This window comes from Antechinus flavipes, chromosome 3 (genome assembly GCF_016432865.1).
Source record: "Antechinus flavipes isolate AdamAnt ecotype Samford, QLD, Australia chromosome 3, AdamAnt_v2, whole genome shotgun sequence".
Taxonomy (NCBI): domain Eukaryota; kingdom Metazoa; phylum Chordata; class Mammalia; order Dasyuromorphia; family Dasyuridae; genus Antechinus; species Antechinus flavipes.
In genome coordinates, this window is record NC_067400.1 from 287,673,970 (window position 1) to 287,688,689 (window position 14,720).

At 33.1% G+C, this 14,720-nt stretch overlaps 1 protein-coding gene across 6 annotated transcripts in view; it reads left to right on the plus strand.

Moving 5' to 3' along the window:
* The first annotated feature begins 1,304 nt into the window (after window positions 1-1,304).
* LOC127553989 (uncharacterized) overlaps window positions 1,305-14,720 on the plus strand; it is a 32,149-nt gene continuing 18,733 nt past the window's right edge. For 2 of the 6 annotated variants that reach the window (XM_051985159.1, XM_051985162.1), the window contains exons 1-7: window positions 1,306-1,706; window positions 6,721-6,789; window positions 7,271-7,370; window positions 9,988-10,055; window positions 11,150-11,261; window positions 13,302-13,363; window positions 14,151-14,217. In XM_051985159.1, the coding sequence (XP_051841119.1) occupies window positions 6,723-6,789; window positions 7,271-7,370; window positions 9,988-10,055; window positions 11,150-11,261; window positions 13,302-13,363; window positions 14,151-14,217 (476 nt within the window). In that variant the 5' untranslated portion in view covers window positions 1,306-1,706; window positions 6,721-6,722. Of the gene's footprint in view, window positions 1,707-3,851; window positions 3,946-6,720; window positions 6,790-7,270; window positions 7,371-9,987; window positions 10,056-11,149; window positions 11,262-13,301; window positions 13,364-14,150; window positions 14,218-14,720 lie in introns of those variants that run through there. The other 4 variants (XM_051985161.1, XM_051985160.1, XM_051985163.1 and 1 more) reach the window with 4 other exon arrangements.

Below are 14,720 nucleotides of genomic sequence, written 5' to 3' on the forward strand. Positions count from 1 at the left end.
ACTACCAGAGTCCTAACAAAAAACTTTCCTTGCAGAATAAGACCACTATGTAGTGGCTCTTTGTAGGCCCAAAATATACAGGGCATGCTTTTGTGCAGAATTTAGGACACAAAGCTCCAGTTCTTCATGGTTGCCATAGCATGATTTCTAGGAAATTTAGTGATTTATAAAAATGATGCCAATGTATGTTAATAAAATCATCATACCAAAGCTGATGGTTTACATGTCCTTTGGAAGAAGAGTGTTCTGGTGGGTGGAGATCAATTCTGATTATTTAAAAATTAATGAGATAATGAACATTACAATGAAGGACTGAAGCTATCTCAACAAACTTTTATTATGTCCTTTACTTGTAAGCTATCCCCAGTCTTGGGCAAACTATTCAAAGAATTCATTCCCAACCATACCTTAGTAGAGCACAATGGCCTCATTACCTAACAAAATTGTTAAGAATGTTAGTCCATTCTCATGATCAGTATCCTTCAGGAGACTAAATTTTTGTAATCAAGACTTTAGAAAAAGGGGGGGAACTCTGGATCTCCTCAAAGCATTGGTTATTCTTATAGTTCTCTTAAAAACTCCATGTGTTCCTGTGAAATAATGCTGTAACCTAAAACTTCAGATCCACAGAAACAATCTTAGAGAGGTTACCATCACCCATTCATTTGAAAGACTTAAATCATACATCCAGAAATTAAACTTTATACTTTTCTTTTCCGGCGAAGAATTGCTTTTAGTCAGAGACAGAAAACAAAAGATAAAAAGTAACAGCTTTACTATGTATTATATTTGTAACCTATTTGTTATTTTACTTAGGTCTTATTTTTTCACCTTGAATTTCCATGTTATATAAAGAAATTCTGAAGGTTTTTAACCTTATTTTTTCTTTTTAGAAACTTCTGATGAAAGCAACCATTTCATGAAATGGTTCCTCAGAAGAAAAATATTAATCTGATTACTAATTAGCGACTATATTTCATCTCTGTTGCTCTTAAAAACTTATTAAATCTTGATGCCTTTGAACATGGTAATACTTTCTCTGTCATTTCATGGATACAGAAATGTCATTTCAGACATCTTGAGTTTCATAATAAAATGGTAGATATTTTCCCTACAGGTTCAATTTTACTCATGGCAACAATCCAACATGTTCCTAAAAAATGCTGTTCTCATTTAAAACTTTTGTTCCACAGAAGCAATCTGAAAGAAGTTACAATTCCAAGTTCATTTGAAAGACTTTGATCATACATTTAATACAATGTACAGAAAATAATCAATTCAGTTTTTGTCCCCACAGCACAACAGTCTTCAGTAGAAGTGACAGAAAAATGAGAAAAACATGAAAATTTATTATGTACATGAAATGCTTCTTGTAAGAAAACTTTAAAATCTTTCATGCTAGATAACTCACATGGATCACATAACAGAATATAATATTACATAAGCATAAACATAACATAACATAATCAATTATTCATTGAGCAGTGGCACTCCCAACAGCCATTTCTTTGGATGGATGACATCATAATGGACCTGTTTTGATTGGTCTCCATGGTAGCAGGAGCGGGCAGAGTAGTTACTGACCATTACTCCTGAGGAGAGTGCTGAGATAGGAGGTGTGGACTTTGTTGTTTATAGTATTTTGTATCTTCAGGTGAGGTGGTGTGATTTTGTTGCACTTTCCAGAATTGGCTTTGGAAACTGAGGTAGGTAGTGATCTCATTCATTTCCCATCGATACATAGGTATCTTAAACTCAGCATTTCTAAAGTGCCATTATTACCACTCTCTTTTTGAAACTTTCCCTATTTCTCACTTCCCTTTGATTACTGAAGTACCACTACCATCCTCCTAATCACCCAAGCTCACCATGGAAATGTCATGCTCATCATCTCTTTTTTTCTAAGCTCCCTTTCTTCCCACATCCAATCACTTACCAAAATCTCTTGATATTTACTATCTCAAAAAATATTCTATCCAACTTGTGATTTTTCTAAACTTTCATTTTCAAAACTGATGAAATAAGCTTTAAACACCTTTACTCTGGACTATTACAATAATCTGATGGTTAATTGGCCTGCCTGTCTCTTGGTTCAAAGTCATCTTTAAGCGGGTAAGATCATGGCAGGTCCAGCCTTCTACTCAGGCCAGCCATTTAGCTCCTTCAGCCCTGTAGGAAAGAATATAAAGTCATCTATTAGGCCTTCAAAGCCCTTCATAATCTGATTTCCCATCTGCAGGCTCAGTACCTCACATTTCCTCCCAAACATATATTTCCCGGGCTGAGAGTCATTAATATCATGGGTTGTATTTAGAGAAAGAAAGTTATTAAGAGCATATAATCCAATTCATGCTCTATTTTATCAAATTGTGGCCCAGCAGAGTTGTGTCTTGTCTATGGCCACACAGTTAATACATATCAGAGATCACAAAGTTCATACTCATCAGTGCTTTATCCTCCCTTAGTTGAAGGATTGGGATCCTTCCTAATTGATTCAAAAAACCAACTTTCATGGAGTGCTACTTTTATTTTATGAGCTGTTCTTGCTTCAAGTTAAAACAGACTCCTCCTAGATATGCAGCTCCCCATGGTTTGGGGGATTTCCCTTCATTTTATGCAGTAAGTCATTTTGAAAATGTAGGTATGTATATAATGTCTTGTATACATAAAGACATAGAAAAGGAAAATTTCACAAATGGAGAATAATGATTAATCAATGAACAGTTCCTAAATGCCTGCCATGTGTTAGCCATTGTACTAAGTGGGGGCAAATAAATAGACAATTGAGAAGTGTTTATACTTGAATGACAAATATGAACATCAGAACCGTAAACATTCCATATCTGAGGCTTATTGAATCTTAATGTAGCCTTTCTTTCAAGTATACATTATTTAGAATCAGGTCATTACCTTCTTTTTATAGTGCATTATTTGACATGTTTAATAATTACTCCCTTGATGTCAGTATTTTAGATTTTTTTGTAGGTAATGCTGAATTTCATGTTCATTTCTCTGTGAGAGGTAGACAAATGAGTACCACAGATTAGGATAATTCATTTTATCCCTTCAATATTTATTTTACATTGTCCATTTAGCATTTTTCCATCTTGATTTTCTAAAATACATGAGATGCTAGATGATTTCATTTGATTTTTTTTTAACTAACATCTGATGGAAAAAAATAATTTCATGAAATGTTTCCTCAGAAGAGAAATAGATTCTGGTTGCTAAATAAGATCCTGATACTTTTCATCCCTGTTGCTCTTAAAAACTTATTAATACTTGTTTCCTTTGGACATAGAGAGTCCTCCTCTGCCCTATCTTGGTACAGAAATATGTCTTTTAGATATGCTGAATTTTAAAATAGATAATATTTTTCCTACAGGTTTAGCTTGATTTATACCAACAATTCCACAGAAACACTGTTCTAACCTAAAATTCAGGTAGATAGAAGTAAAGTGTGAGAAGTTATATTCCAAGTTTATTTGAAAGACTTTGATCACACATGTGATGCAGTATATAGAAAGTAACCTATTTAGTTTTTGTCCCCAGTGTACAAGTCTTCACTAGAAGCGACAGAAAACAAATGAGAAAAATATAAAAACCTTATTATATACGTAAAATGATACTAGTAAGAAAAATTTAAGATCTTTGATGCTGAATAACTGATGGATCACGTAACAAAATATAACATGACATAAAACATAACATAATCATTCATTGAGCAGCAGCACTCCCAACAGCCCGTTCTTTGGGTAGGTGACGTCATACTGGACCTGTTTGGATTGATCTCCATGGTAGCAAGAGTGAGCAGAGAGTAGTTACTATTACTCCTGAGGAGATGTTGGGATAGGAGGTGTGGACTTTGCTGTTTGTAGTATTTTGTACCTTCAGATGAGAAGGTGTGATATTGCTGCACTTTCCAGAACTGCTTTGGAAATTGAGGTAGGTGCTGATCTTAATAATTTTCCATTGATACACTATAGGCATCTTAAACACAGTATTGCTAAAGCTTAACTCATTATCATTTCCCTCTTGAAGCTTCCCCTAGTCCTGACTTGCCTTTCCTTGTCTCCTACCAGTCACACAAACTCATCACAAGAATGTTATGTTCATCTGGAGTGTCATCTCCTTTCTCACCCCCATATCCAATCAAATATGAAAAGTTGTCAACTTTTACCATACAAAAATATATACAGCTTTTGTTTCATCTTGTCCTACATTGTCACATAGTATTTATCTGCCTTAATGTTGGGAAGGTGGTATTTAGCTTAGTTCTCCTCCTTGAACTTAATTTCAAATTTTTGTTAGGTACCAATTTTACTTCATTGATCACTGAGAGATAAAGATCCTTGGAGAACATGTTTAACCTATTGTTTTAAATTTTAGCAGAGTATCTTTTTAAGTTACTTGACCAAGATCTTATAGGTAATAAGCATAATTGATTAATCCATCCTTAATTTCAGGTATTAGGACAGCATTTGATTCTTAATAGAACTTAGGTAGCCTGCAGCTTTATTTCTCCATTTCAGAAAAAATGTTGCCTCATTCAGGCTTTCACTCTTGTGTAAAAAAAGTTAATAGTCTTCACCTAGAAGATCGCCATTTTGTGTTTTTTCTCCATTAATATGAACAAAACAAAAGTTGTGTTTTACTATATGCCTTTGGTATAATTGAGAAATTTAGAAGTTGCATTTGTGCTCTCAAACAAAGAAAAGCACATGTTTATAATGGTACCAGACATATTCAGTCAATGAACATGTCTCATATGCCTTATTTGTGTCAGACACTTTGCTAAATATTGCACAAGAATATATAACATAAATGTAAATAAAAAAGACAAATAGGAAGAAGAAAGGAATTGACCCAATGCACTTAAGTTTGCTAATCATAAGCAGAAACCGACACTAGTATTAAACATGCAATAACTCTGGCATCCACAATGCTATGGTGTTAGTGATGTTAGTCATGATGTTAGTATCCTGCTCTAATATTGCATTAAGATGTCTCATCTGTATGCTGCCCTCATTTCTTCTATATTTATACTGATTTTTCCTTGACTATTTTTCTTTTTACTAAATTATTTCTAGTTCAATGTACTTCAGAATATAAACAATGCATTTCAATTAAAATCTTAGTGTTTACATGATAGTGAAAATGGGAATCTGTTTTAGAATCTAAGATGATGATGTTCATCTAAAAGGAATGAGTTTGCATGTTTATCTTTAAATGATTATATGTGTGTGTTGGTGTTCTAGATATGTGTGTATATATATATGTATATATATATGTATTTACATATAATATATGGATGCTTCTGTGTTTATAGATTGCATATATATCCATTAAATGTAGTGCCATATTCCCATTATGTTTATGTCTAGAAATTCAAAGCTCTTATCATTGTATGAAAGTGTTGGATCTATCAGCAGAACAAGGTTTTCCTTTCATTCTTATACTTTTAAAAAATGTACATTTTGGGTTATCTGCAATATCTACTTTTTTGGAATTCTACAAATCCCTTTTATTCTGTCATCTACCTGCCAATTCAAATAAAGGGTAAAGGAAAGAACAAAGATCCTGTATAAGTTTTGAAAGTGAAAATTAGTTTTCCAGTCATACGGTCTCCACCTTTCAAAGTCAAGGATGATTCCTTTTTGAGAGAACTTCTCAAAGCAATAAAGAACAATTAAGGAAAAATTCCTTTCCCATATACCACTGCATATTTGTCTGTTTAAAACTTGGAGTTATATTTCAATAATTTTACTTCCTATTTAAGGGAAGCTGATGATAACAACATTTAGAAAATATGAAAGAGGAGTTCTGTTTTCCATAATCAGAGGCTGATGAGTTTATTAACTTTTTTCATATTTGTAGATTTTATGACATATACAGTCATTGAATAAATATTGAGAATGCAGCCAATCACTTTTAGTGAAACAGATTCTTGCTAGTTTTCAGCCTAATCTAGAGAAGTTTCTCCCAGTATTGTATCTGGAGTAATTTCCCTTGGGAAAAAAATACTTAATAATAGAGATTTTGCTAATCTCAAATGGCTATTTTTAAAATTATATTTTACTACACATTTTCATTATTTAGTGGTAAATGTTTATGAGTGGGGAGACATTTATTCCCAATCCAAAAGAGCCCATCTCAGATGGTGAATTCAAAATTGTTTCTACATATACTGTATCCATGCCAGTATCCAGTGGCTTATACTCTGAGCATCAAAGTTTCTATATTCATCCTTTTTTGTATCAGGCATAATAATCAAAGAAATTCTGAATATGTATGTTGTTACAATGAGTTGTACTGATAAAAAATTCTAGATGAGTAAGTAACTGCTATGAAAAGAATTTGAGTATAGTCTTATGAATATATGTGCACACATGCTGTCTCTCAGGGATGATGTGCTCTAGCCACTAGTACGCATGGTCAAAGCAGAAATCCAACCTGTACTTCCTGACTCAGGAGCACTCTTTCTACTCCCTGGGAGAATTAAGTTGTATCATGTAATTTTTATAGACTTCAGTTTTCTCATGAGTACAAAGAGTGTCAGACTGCATATCTCCTTTCTTTCAGACCTTCCTTCTTGCTCCAGCATATTAATCCCGTTCTGTGTCAAAAATAAAAATTTACTTATTGACAGTGGCGGGATCTAATAGCAGAAAAAGTCCTTTTTATTGGATTTGGATTTCAATGTTTTTCTTTCTATTCCAGGGATGTCAATGATGGAAATATCACCTTCAAAGATGGAAGATATTATGATCAATCAGAATGATGAACCTGGTCAGTTGGATTAAATTATTTCTGCTTTTGAAGATTTAACACGATGTTTTAAAGGAGACTTAGATGAGCTAAGTTTTTCATTATAAGAGTCTACATGGAAAATAGAGGGTATTAGAGAAGTTAGGCTCCTTCTTTATTCATTTTTGCTTCTTCAGCATGTCTAATTTCATATATATATTTATTGATAATGATTATGGGTTACCTAGTGAAGACAATAACAGTTTTATTTTTCAAACCCTTTACATTCTGGAAATTTCCTATTTATGATCATTGATAAGCAATGCTTTTCTGTTGATATGGTCGTGTTTTAGTTAAAAAAAAAAAGCACCACATCAATGTAAGTAACCTCAAGTTTGTAATATTCCTCCATTCATTCATTCATCCAATTAATAGCTTTAAAAATATCTTAGAGAATCCCCTGACATTTTAAGAGTTCTAAATGTTTTGATATGATTCACATTTAAACTCTTGATCATTATAGATGAAACTGTTACCATCTATGTAAAAGATGAAAAGAAGCAGACAAAAGGAGGAAGGGACAAAACTATTATGCAGGAAAGTATTCATGATCAGCAGGCATGGTGAGCTTTTTATGTTAGTTGAACTTTGAATATGATTGGTTAAATAAGTATACAGTTTTCTCAAGAAAATTCCATCTCAAAGAAAATATTACTTGTACATAAATAAATCATGCTGGAGGAAAATTCTTATATATAGCCATATCAAAGAGGATTTAAAATGGGATAGTTGGTGCTGCAAAGGTAGAAATGGCATTTAAGTTACATCATGATCCATTTTTTAAGTTGTCTGACAAAATCTGTTTATATGCTGATCAGTCTTTAGATACTGTCAGTGAAAACAGAGATTATGTCTTTTTATTTTTGCAGTAATGTTATTTCCAAAAATCTTTTGAGTTTAAAGAGAATGAATAATAGCGAAATTAGAGCACACAGATTAGATTGGGTTTTCCCGAGAAAGACTTGGGTTGAATTAGACTCCTGGAATTATGCTGCTTGTACAAAATGAACATGGAAATGTTTTACATGATTATTGCACATGTATAAACTATATTGGATTTAACATGCAGTTTTTTATGGGGCGGGGAAAGAATATTAGTTTAGAAAATAGTCTCCTGAAAGAGCATTCACTTTTAGAACAAATGGAGTAGAAATGACACATCTTTATCTAAAGGGTATTGCTATGTCAAACCACCAAGCACTTGCTTTGGGAAACATGTATCTTATAGAATTCCAAGATATTGAAAAAAATAAATTCCAGGATATAATGACACATAATTTGTTCATTTGTTTAAAGGATACTAAACTCTTTGTGACACCATTTGTTTTGTTTTTGTTGTTAGTAGTTTGTCATTGTCTTTTTCTGCTCACCATATAGAGGCAAATAGAGTTAAAAGTCTTGCCCTGGCTCACCCAGCTACTAAGTATCACATAGTACTAAGGTGCTAGAGTTGACCTCAGGTCTTTCTGATTCCAGGCCTAGAACTTTATCCCCAGGACCATCTAGCTAGTCTCACATAAGCAGACAGCTTCAACAAAACTATGGTCAAAATATGCTAAATAGATGATCATGCTTAAGAAACACATCTGAACTCTTTGAAAGAAAATAAACTTTTAAAAAAATTTTATTACAGCTTTTTATTTACAAGAAATACGCATGGGTAATTTTTCAGTATAGACCCTTGCAAAAACTTTTGTTCCAACTTTTCCCCTTCTTCCCCCCACCTCCTCCCCTAGATAGCAGGTAGATGCATACATGTTAAATATGTTAAAGTATATGTTAAATACAATATTGCACAAGAAAAATCAGACTTAGAAATAAGGTAAAAATAACCTGAGAAGGAAATGAAAATGCAAGCGGACAAAAACAGAGGGAGTGGAAATGCTATGTTGTGGTTCACACTCATTTCCCAGAGTTCTTTCCGCTGGGTGTAGCTGTTTTTCTTCATTATTGAACAAATGGAACTGATTTGGTTTATCTCATTGTTGAAGAGGGCCAAGTCCATCAGAATTGATCATCATATAGTATTGTTGTTGAAGTATATAATGACCTCCTGAATCTGCTCATCTCACTCAGCATCAGTTCATGTAAGTCTCTCTAGGCGTTTGTAAAATCATCCTGCTGGTCATTTCTTAAAGAAAAAAGTATAGTATTTTCACCTTGGTCTTTTGTTTGCTTTTTTTTTTCTTTCTAGTGATTTTCCCCCCACTTTGACCTGATTTTTATTGTTCAGCATGACAAATATGGAAATATGTTGAGAAGAATTGCACATTTTAACCTATGTTGGATTCCTTGCTGTCTAGGGAGGGGAAGAAGGGAAGGAGAAAAAATTGGAACACAGTGTTTGCCACAAGTAAATGTTGACCATTATCTTTGCATACATTTGGAAAAATAAAATGCCATTATTAAAAAAAATAAACATTTTTTCTTTAAAAAGTAAAATAGTCTCTCATATAAAAAAGGAAAACTAAAGTTCTCATGCATAAGTTTTTTTTTTTTTTTTTTTTTTTTTTACCTGAAGTAAATTTTCTGATGAGTACAATGGGGCTAATAGTATGAATGGCTATTTTTTTTCTGCACTTTCCTCTAGCTTCTTCCTGTTCCATGTCAAAAATTTCAAAGCTTTCCTGAGTCTTGACAGTGTGAGATCTGATAGTTAGAAATTTTCTTTCTTTCTTCTCAGTTCTTATGCTTTGTTTTAGGGTAAGCTATCTCTCTACCTTGATGATTTCTTATTCTAAAATTTCTAGTTAGATTTTTCAATAATCACATGTATTAAGGTAAAGGATAAGTATAGAGGGAAATTGAATATATTATTTGGGTCCATATATTTAAAATATTTAGTTTAATGATATAGACTATCTTTCCCATACTCTAGATTCTTTTGCAAAGGACTTTCATGAAGTGATAAAAAAAAAAATGCTGTTAGAAATAACATTATGTAGGCAATTAGGTGGTGCAGGGGATAGAACACGAGCCCTGAAATCAGGAGAGACCCAAGTTCAAATCTGGTCTCAGATAATTAGCACTTTCTAGTTTTGTGACCTTGGGCAAGTCACTTAACCCCAACTGCCTCAGCAAAAAAGGAAAAAAAAAAAAAAAAAAGAAATTTATCCAAGAAATAACATCCCAAAATTTAACAATTGGATTTATATTGAAATATTTTCCTTTCTATTTCAGGGAAAACAACAATGAAAATATTCCCACAAACATGGAAAGGGATGAGATCTACCACATGCACAAGCCCAGTGAGTTGATAAAAATTATGTTCATATTTGTAATTTCAGAATGCAATAGTCATTGGAGCAATGTGGTAATTCAAGCATATGTCAGTGAAATTCTTATAAATGTCAGTAAAATCTTGAGAAAGTTTGAAAGTTGGCAGAATGTGAAGAAGCATTCCCACAAATGAATAATATTTTAATTCCAGTGAGTTTCCAATTTATGAATATTTAACAAGAACCCTTCACTTACTGGAACCATTCAAAGGCTACTCTAGTTCCATTGCAATAGTCAATTCTAGCTGCTGACGTGAAACTTGTTGTGTTACACAATGTTTCATCCATACTGGTGGCCAAAATTTCCAGTATCAATGTTTTTGATTCTATGGTTCAATTTCTGTAACAAATAATTTAAGTGATATCCAACAATTCATTGTTGTATAATCATAGTCTCCAAAAGACAAAAGTTCTAGAGCATTTTAAAGCATTATTTAGTCCTATTTGATTCTTTAATGACATCATTTGAGATTTGTGTTTGTTTTTTTCAAAAATACTGAAGTGGTTTGCCATTGCTAATTCCAACTCAATTTACAGATGAGAAAACCAAGACAGACAAGGTTAAGTGACTTTCCCAGGGTCATAGAGACAGGTAGTTTCTAAGGCCAGATGTATATTCCTATCTTCTTGATTCTAACTTTGGGACTACCCAGATACTCTAAATGGAAAATCTTTGAGAACTAATGCTGTGAATCCTTGTTTATCTTCAATTCCTTAGCATGCCTGATTTAAGTAGATGGTTTATTTCATATCAGCTATAGGAATGACAATGAAAGTTTTTTAACATTTTTAACCCATTAATACTTTTGAAATTATTTCCATTTGTCATAATTTATAGGCAATCTTTTTCAATAATGTTTTCTTTGGGTTAAAAAAAGTCACATTGCATGAGTATAAGACTTGAGGTGTGGAAATTACTCCACTAATTCATACAATTCAGCTCTTAAAAAAAAAAAAAAAACCAAAAAACCAAACAAACAACACCCAAAACTCATGGAACTGCCTGATACTTCGGGGTATTCCAAATGATTTGGCATTTCATATTGGAATACTTTTCATTGCAGATGAGCCTGAGGCATGTGATACTGTGGAGATGAATGATAAAATAAATCAATCAAACTCTGAACAAATTGAGAGGATGATTTCTGAGGAAGGTGGGGGTGATCAGCATGCATGGTGAGTTCTACTTCAGCTTATATTTTTGGAACATCTAACTTTGAATAAAGTCATTTTTAACAAGTACAAAAATGTCTCAAGGAAAAAACAAGTGAAAAAATATCACCTGAAATAATTCTAAAGAAAAACTCAAAAGGTCAAAATGAATTTAGCATTTAAAATTGAAGGGATACTACTGTTAGGTGGCAATGACACAAAACTTCCATGAGAATCCATCTGGACATGGTCTGAAATAATGGACATCTATTTACATTTTGATAAATTATAAGGCCTCAGCTATTATCATTCAATGGAATTTCATTATTCTGGGCAGGGTTATTTTCAAAATTCTTTGAATTCAAAGAGAATAATCACATTGCTGATTGGGCAAATTGGGTCTTACCATAGAAGGCTTAGGTTGTGGTTTGAATTAAGCTCCTGAACTAGCAATTGAATAAAAAAAGACACTTAACAGCTATGATATATCTCTTAATGACTGGGTATTCCTAGGAAATTCCTAGGCAGCCACTGTTTAGGGAAGGATATCTTAACAAGTGAGAATATATTGATAAAGCTTTACATAATCCAGACTATAGGGACTCATAAGAAGCCAAATTCAATAAAAATGAGACCAAACAGCACTACCATCCATATTCAAGAAATATGTTTGAATTCCTTCAAAAACTAAAAGCAAATTTGCTCAAATATTCACAAAACTAAGAAAAAATATTTTTCCAAGTAAACTCTGGATTGGAAGAACTTCAGTTTTCTATTTCTAAATGGGTGGTGAAGTACTTATTTCAGGTGAGTTCACTCAAACTAAAGAAAACATTTTTAGATCATCCTTTTATTAGTCATCCAAACTCTTTCCTTGTCTCAAGGAGGCTTGGGATTTAAGCACAAAGCATTATTCTAGATTATATAAAAGTGTACCCATCCCAACCGAGGTAGTTCCTCACTGTATAATGACAATTGGTTTTTATGAATCAGATCAATATCATTTGGCCAAGATGGAATAATGTTACTCCAGTTATAGTCTGTGGGAATAGAATATGATTCAATCTATCTGATGCCCCAAAATGAAAAGAATTAGGTAGTATGAAAATACCAAGACAGCTGTCTGGGGAAAAAAAGATGAGACACATTGTTTGAATTGATATTCAAACTTCACAGATGAGAAAATATATTCTACCACTGAAGATTGAGTATCCTCAAATTCATTTTTAAAAAGAGAATCAAATACATATTCAGGTCAAATGATTCAGTGTTTAAGAAAGGAAATAGACATGGAAGAAACAGCACTGTACCATGTATATCCAAAATCATAAGACCACCTTCTAAAAGTCACTCTTGGTGATTTTTGATCTTAATATCTATGGGCCCTGGAGTTAACTCCTGGGTATAATGGGGTTGGCTGTCAGACTGCATGTCCACACTCTTTCTGACCTTTCTCCTCTAGAATATTATTTTCTTAGTTCTAGGTCTCAAAAGCCAAAGCTTTTAGCTTCATGAGACATCAGAGCAGAAATAAGCCTTTTCCTTAATTCCCAAGCTTTTATTTTATAAAAGCCCTCCCAAAGTTCTAACTCCCCTGCCTCCCTTCTTTGGATTTCTAAAAATCAGAATTCCACTGGGTCAGTATCCATATAGTCAGAATGAATGTTTCAAAGGTAAGATATGTGACTAGATTACAGAAATAAAAATTAAGTAGATATTATAAGAACAAATTTAAAACAGATTCTTGGAGTCATATAGACTGACTTTCACAGAATAGACTTCTTTTAAGTAGAACTTTGCTGATGTGCTAGAGGATAATGAAGATCCTGCTTACAAATAATATTTTTATCATATTCTTCATTTTAAAAATTGGATTTGGGGGCAGTTAGATGGCATAATGGTTAAGAGCACCAGCTCTGAAAGCCAGAGGAAGACCTGAGTTCAAATCTGGTCTCAGAAACTTAACACTTCCTAACTGTATGACCCTGGGCAAGTCACTTAACCCCAATTGCCTCAGGGAGAAAAATTGGATTTGCATTAAAGTGTTTTATTTTTCTATTCCAGCAATGCTAATACTGGCAACAAAAGCATAGGGAAACACCAAATATGTAAGGATAGTTATCCAGGTAAGTTTATTAAAATTATATTCTCATTAGCATATTTTATGGCATATGTAGTCATTAAAACCATATTGAGATTTAACCATGGCATAGTGAATGTCTTAAATCTCGCAAAAGTTTTGAAGGTGAGAAAATTTGGGGAAGTTTGCTCATAAAACAGGAACAAATCACAAGTCCTCAACTAATGAACATTCTCCACATCCAAAGGGCCTCCCTTATAGCAATATATCTCATTCTCTGAAAAGAGTCCATCTCTGAAGTGGGATTTGTGTCTACGCAATCATTTATCCAAACCACTGGTCAAGTGGAAGAGCACTGAATTTCTATTATCAACCATTCCATGAATCCTTAAGTTCTACTACAATACTAATGTTTTAAGTAGATATTAGCAGACTTGCCAGGAAAAATAGGAACTATAACAGGAAAAGAAATGGAAGGAGGTTGAGAACAAAGGTTTATGTCCTCCTTCATCTTTAATTCTTTCTCATGCCATCTCAAGATGCTTTTAAACCCACATTGCCTCTGGGTTTCCAACTAATGATAAAAATGTTTTAGATTTCAAACCATTTTTGCTTAAGAAATTCAAAAGCAAGCTTTTTAAGATTGGTGGTGGTTTTGCTTTTGGTATAAGAACAACATCGAACCAAAATAAGGAACTTCCAATAGGTGAACATTAGCTCCCTAATTCATCCAATCCAAAACTGTTTAGAAAGTTATTTTCTTAGGAAATACCCTGAGTTGTCTTAAGTGCTCTGAGTGATTTGGCAATTCATATTTGAATTAATCATTGTAGATGAAAATGATGAAGAATCAAAATTTGGAGTGAACAAGAAGGAAGGAGCTGGTGATAACTATGGATGGTAAGCTTTTAATTTGGTCCAGATCTTCACTAAATTTAACTTTGAATACTGGTTTTTCAGCAAGAATTTAAATGTCTCTTGTAAACAATGTATCTTAAAGTGTTCCTTGTAAATAAAAATCACTCAAAAATAAGGCAAAATGTGTAACTAGCATTTAAAAAGAATTGAACAAAGTTGTAAAGTTGGCAGGGAGAAAAAATTTCCATGGCAACCCAATTTCCAGTGCTTTTTACAGTAATGGGAACTTGTGTTGTTCAATTGCAAAGTTTTAGCCACTGCCAGTTCCTCCATGGCATCTTATTGGGATCTGGGATAGTATTATTTCAATTTAGAGAGAAAGTTTTAATAGCCAATATTACTGGGTGCACTGATTTCAGCAATGGGAAATAGGCAAAAAAAAAAAAAAAAAAAGGTTCAAAAGATGATTGGGGTTGAATTATATGCTTGAACCAGCATCTAATCCATGAACAAACTGATCAAAGATGATATATCTTTACCTACTG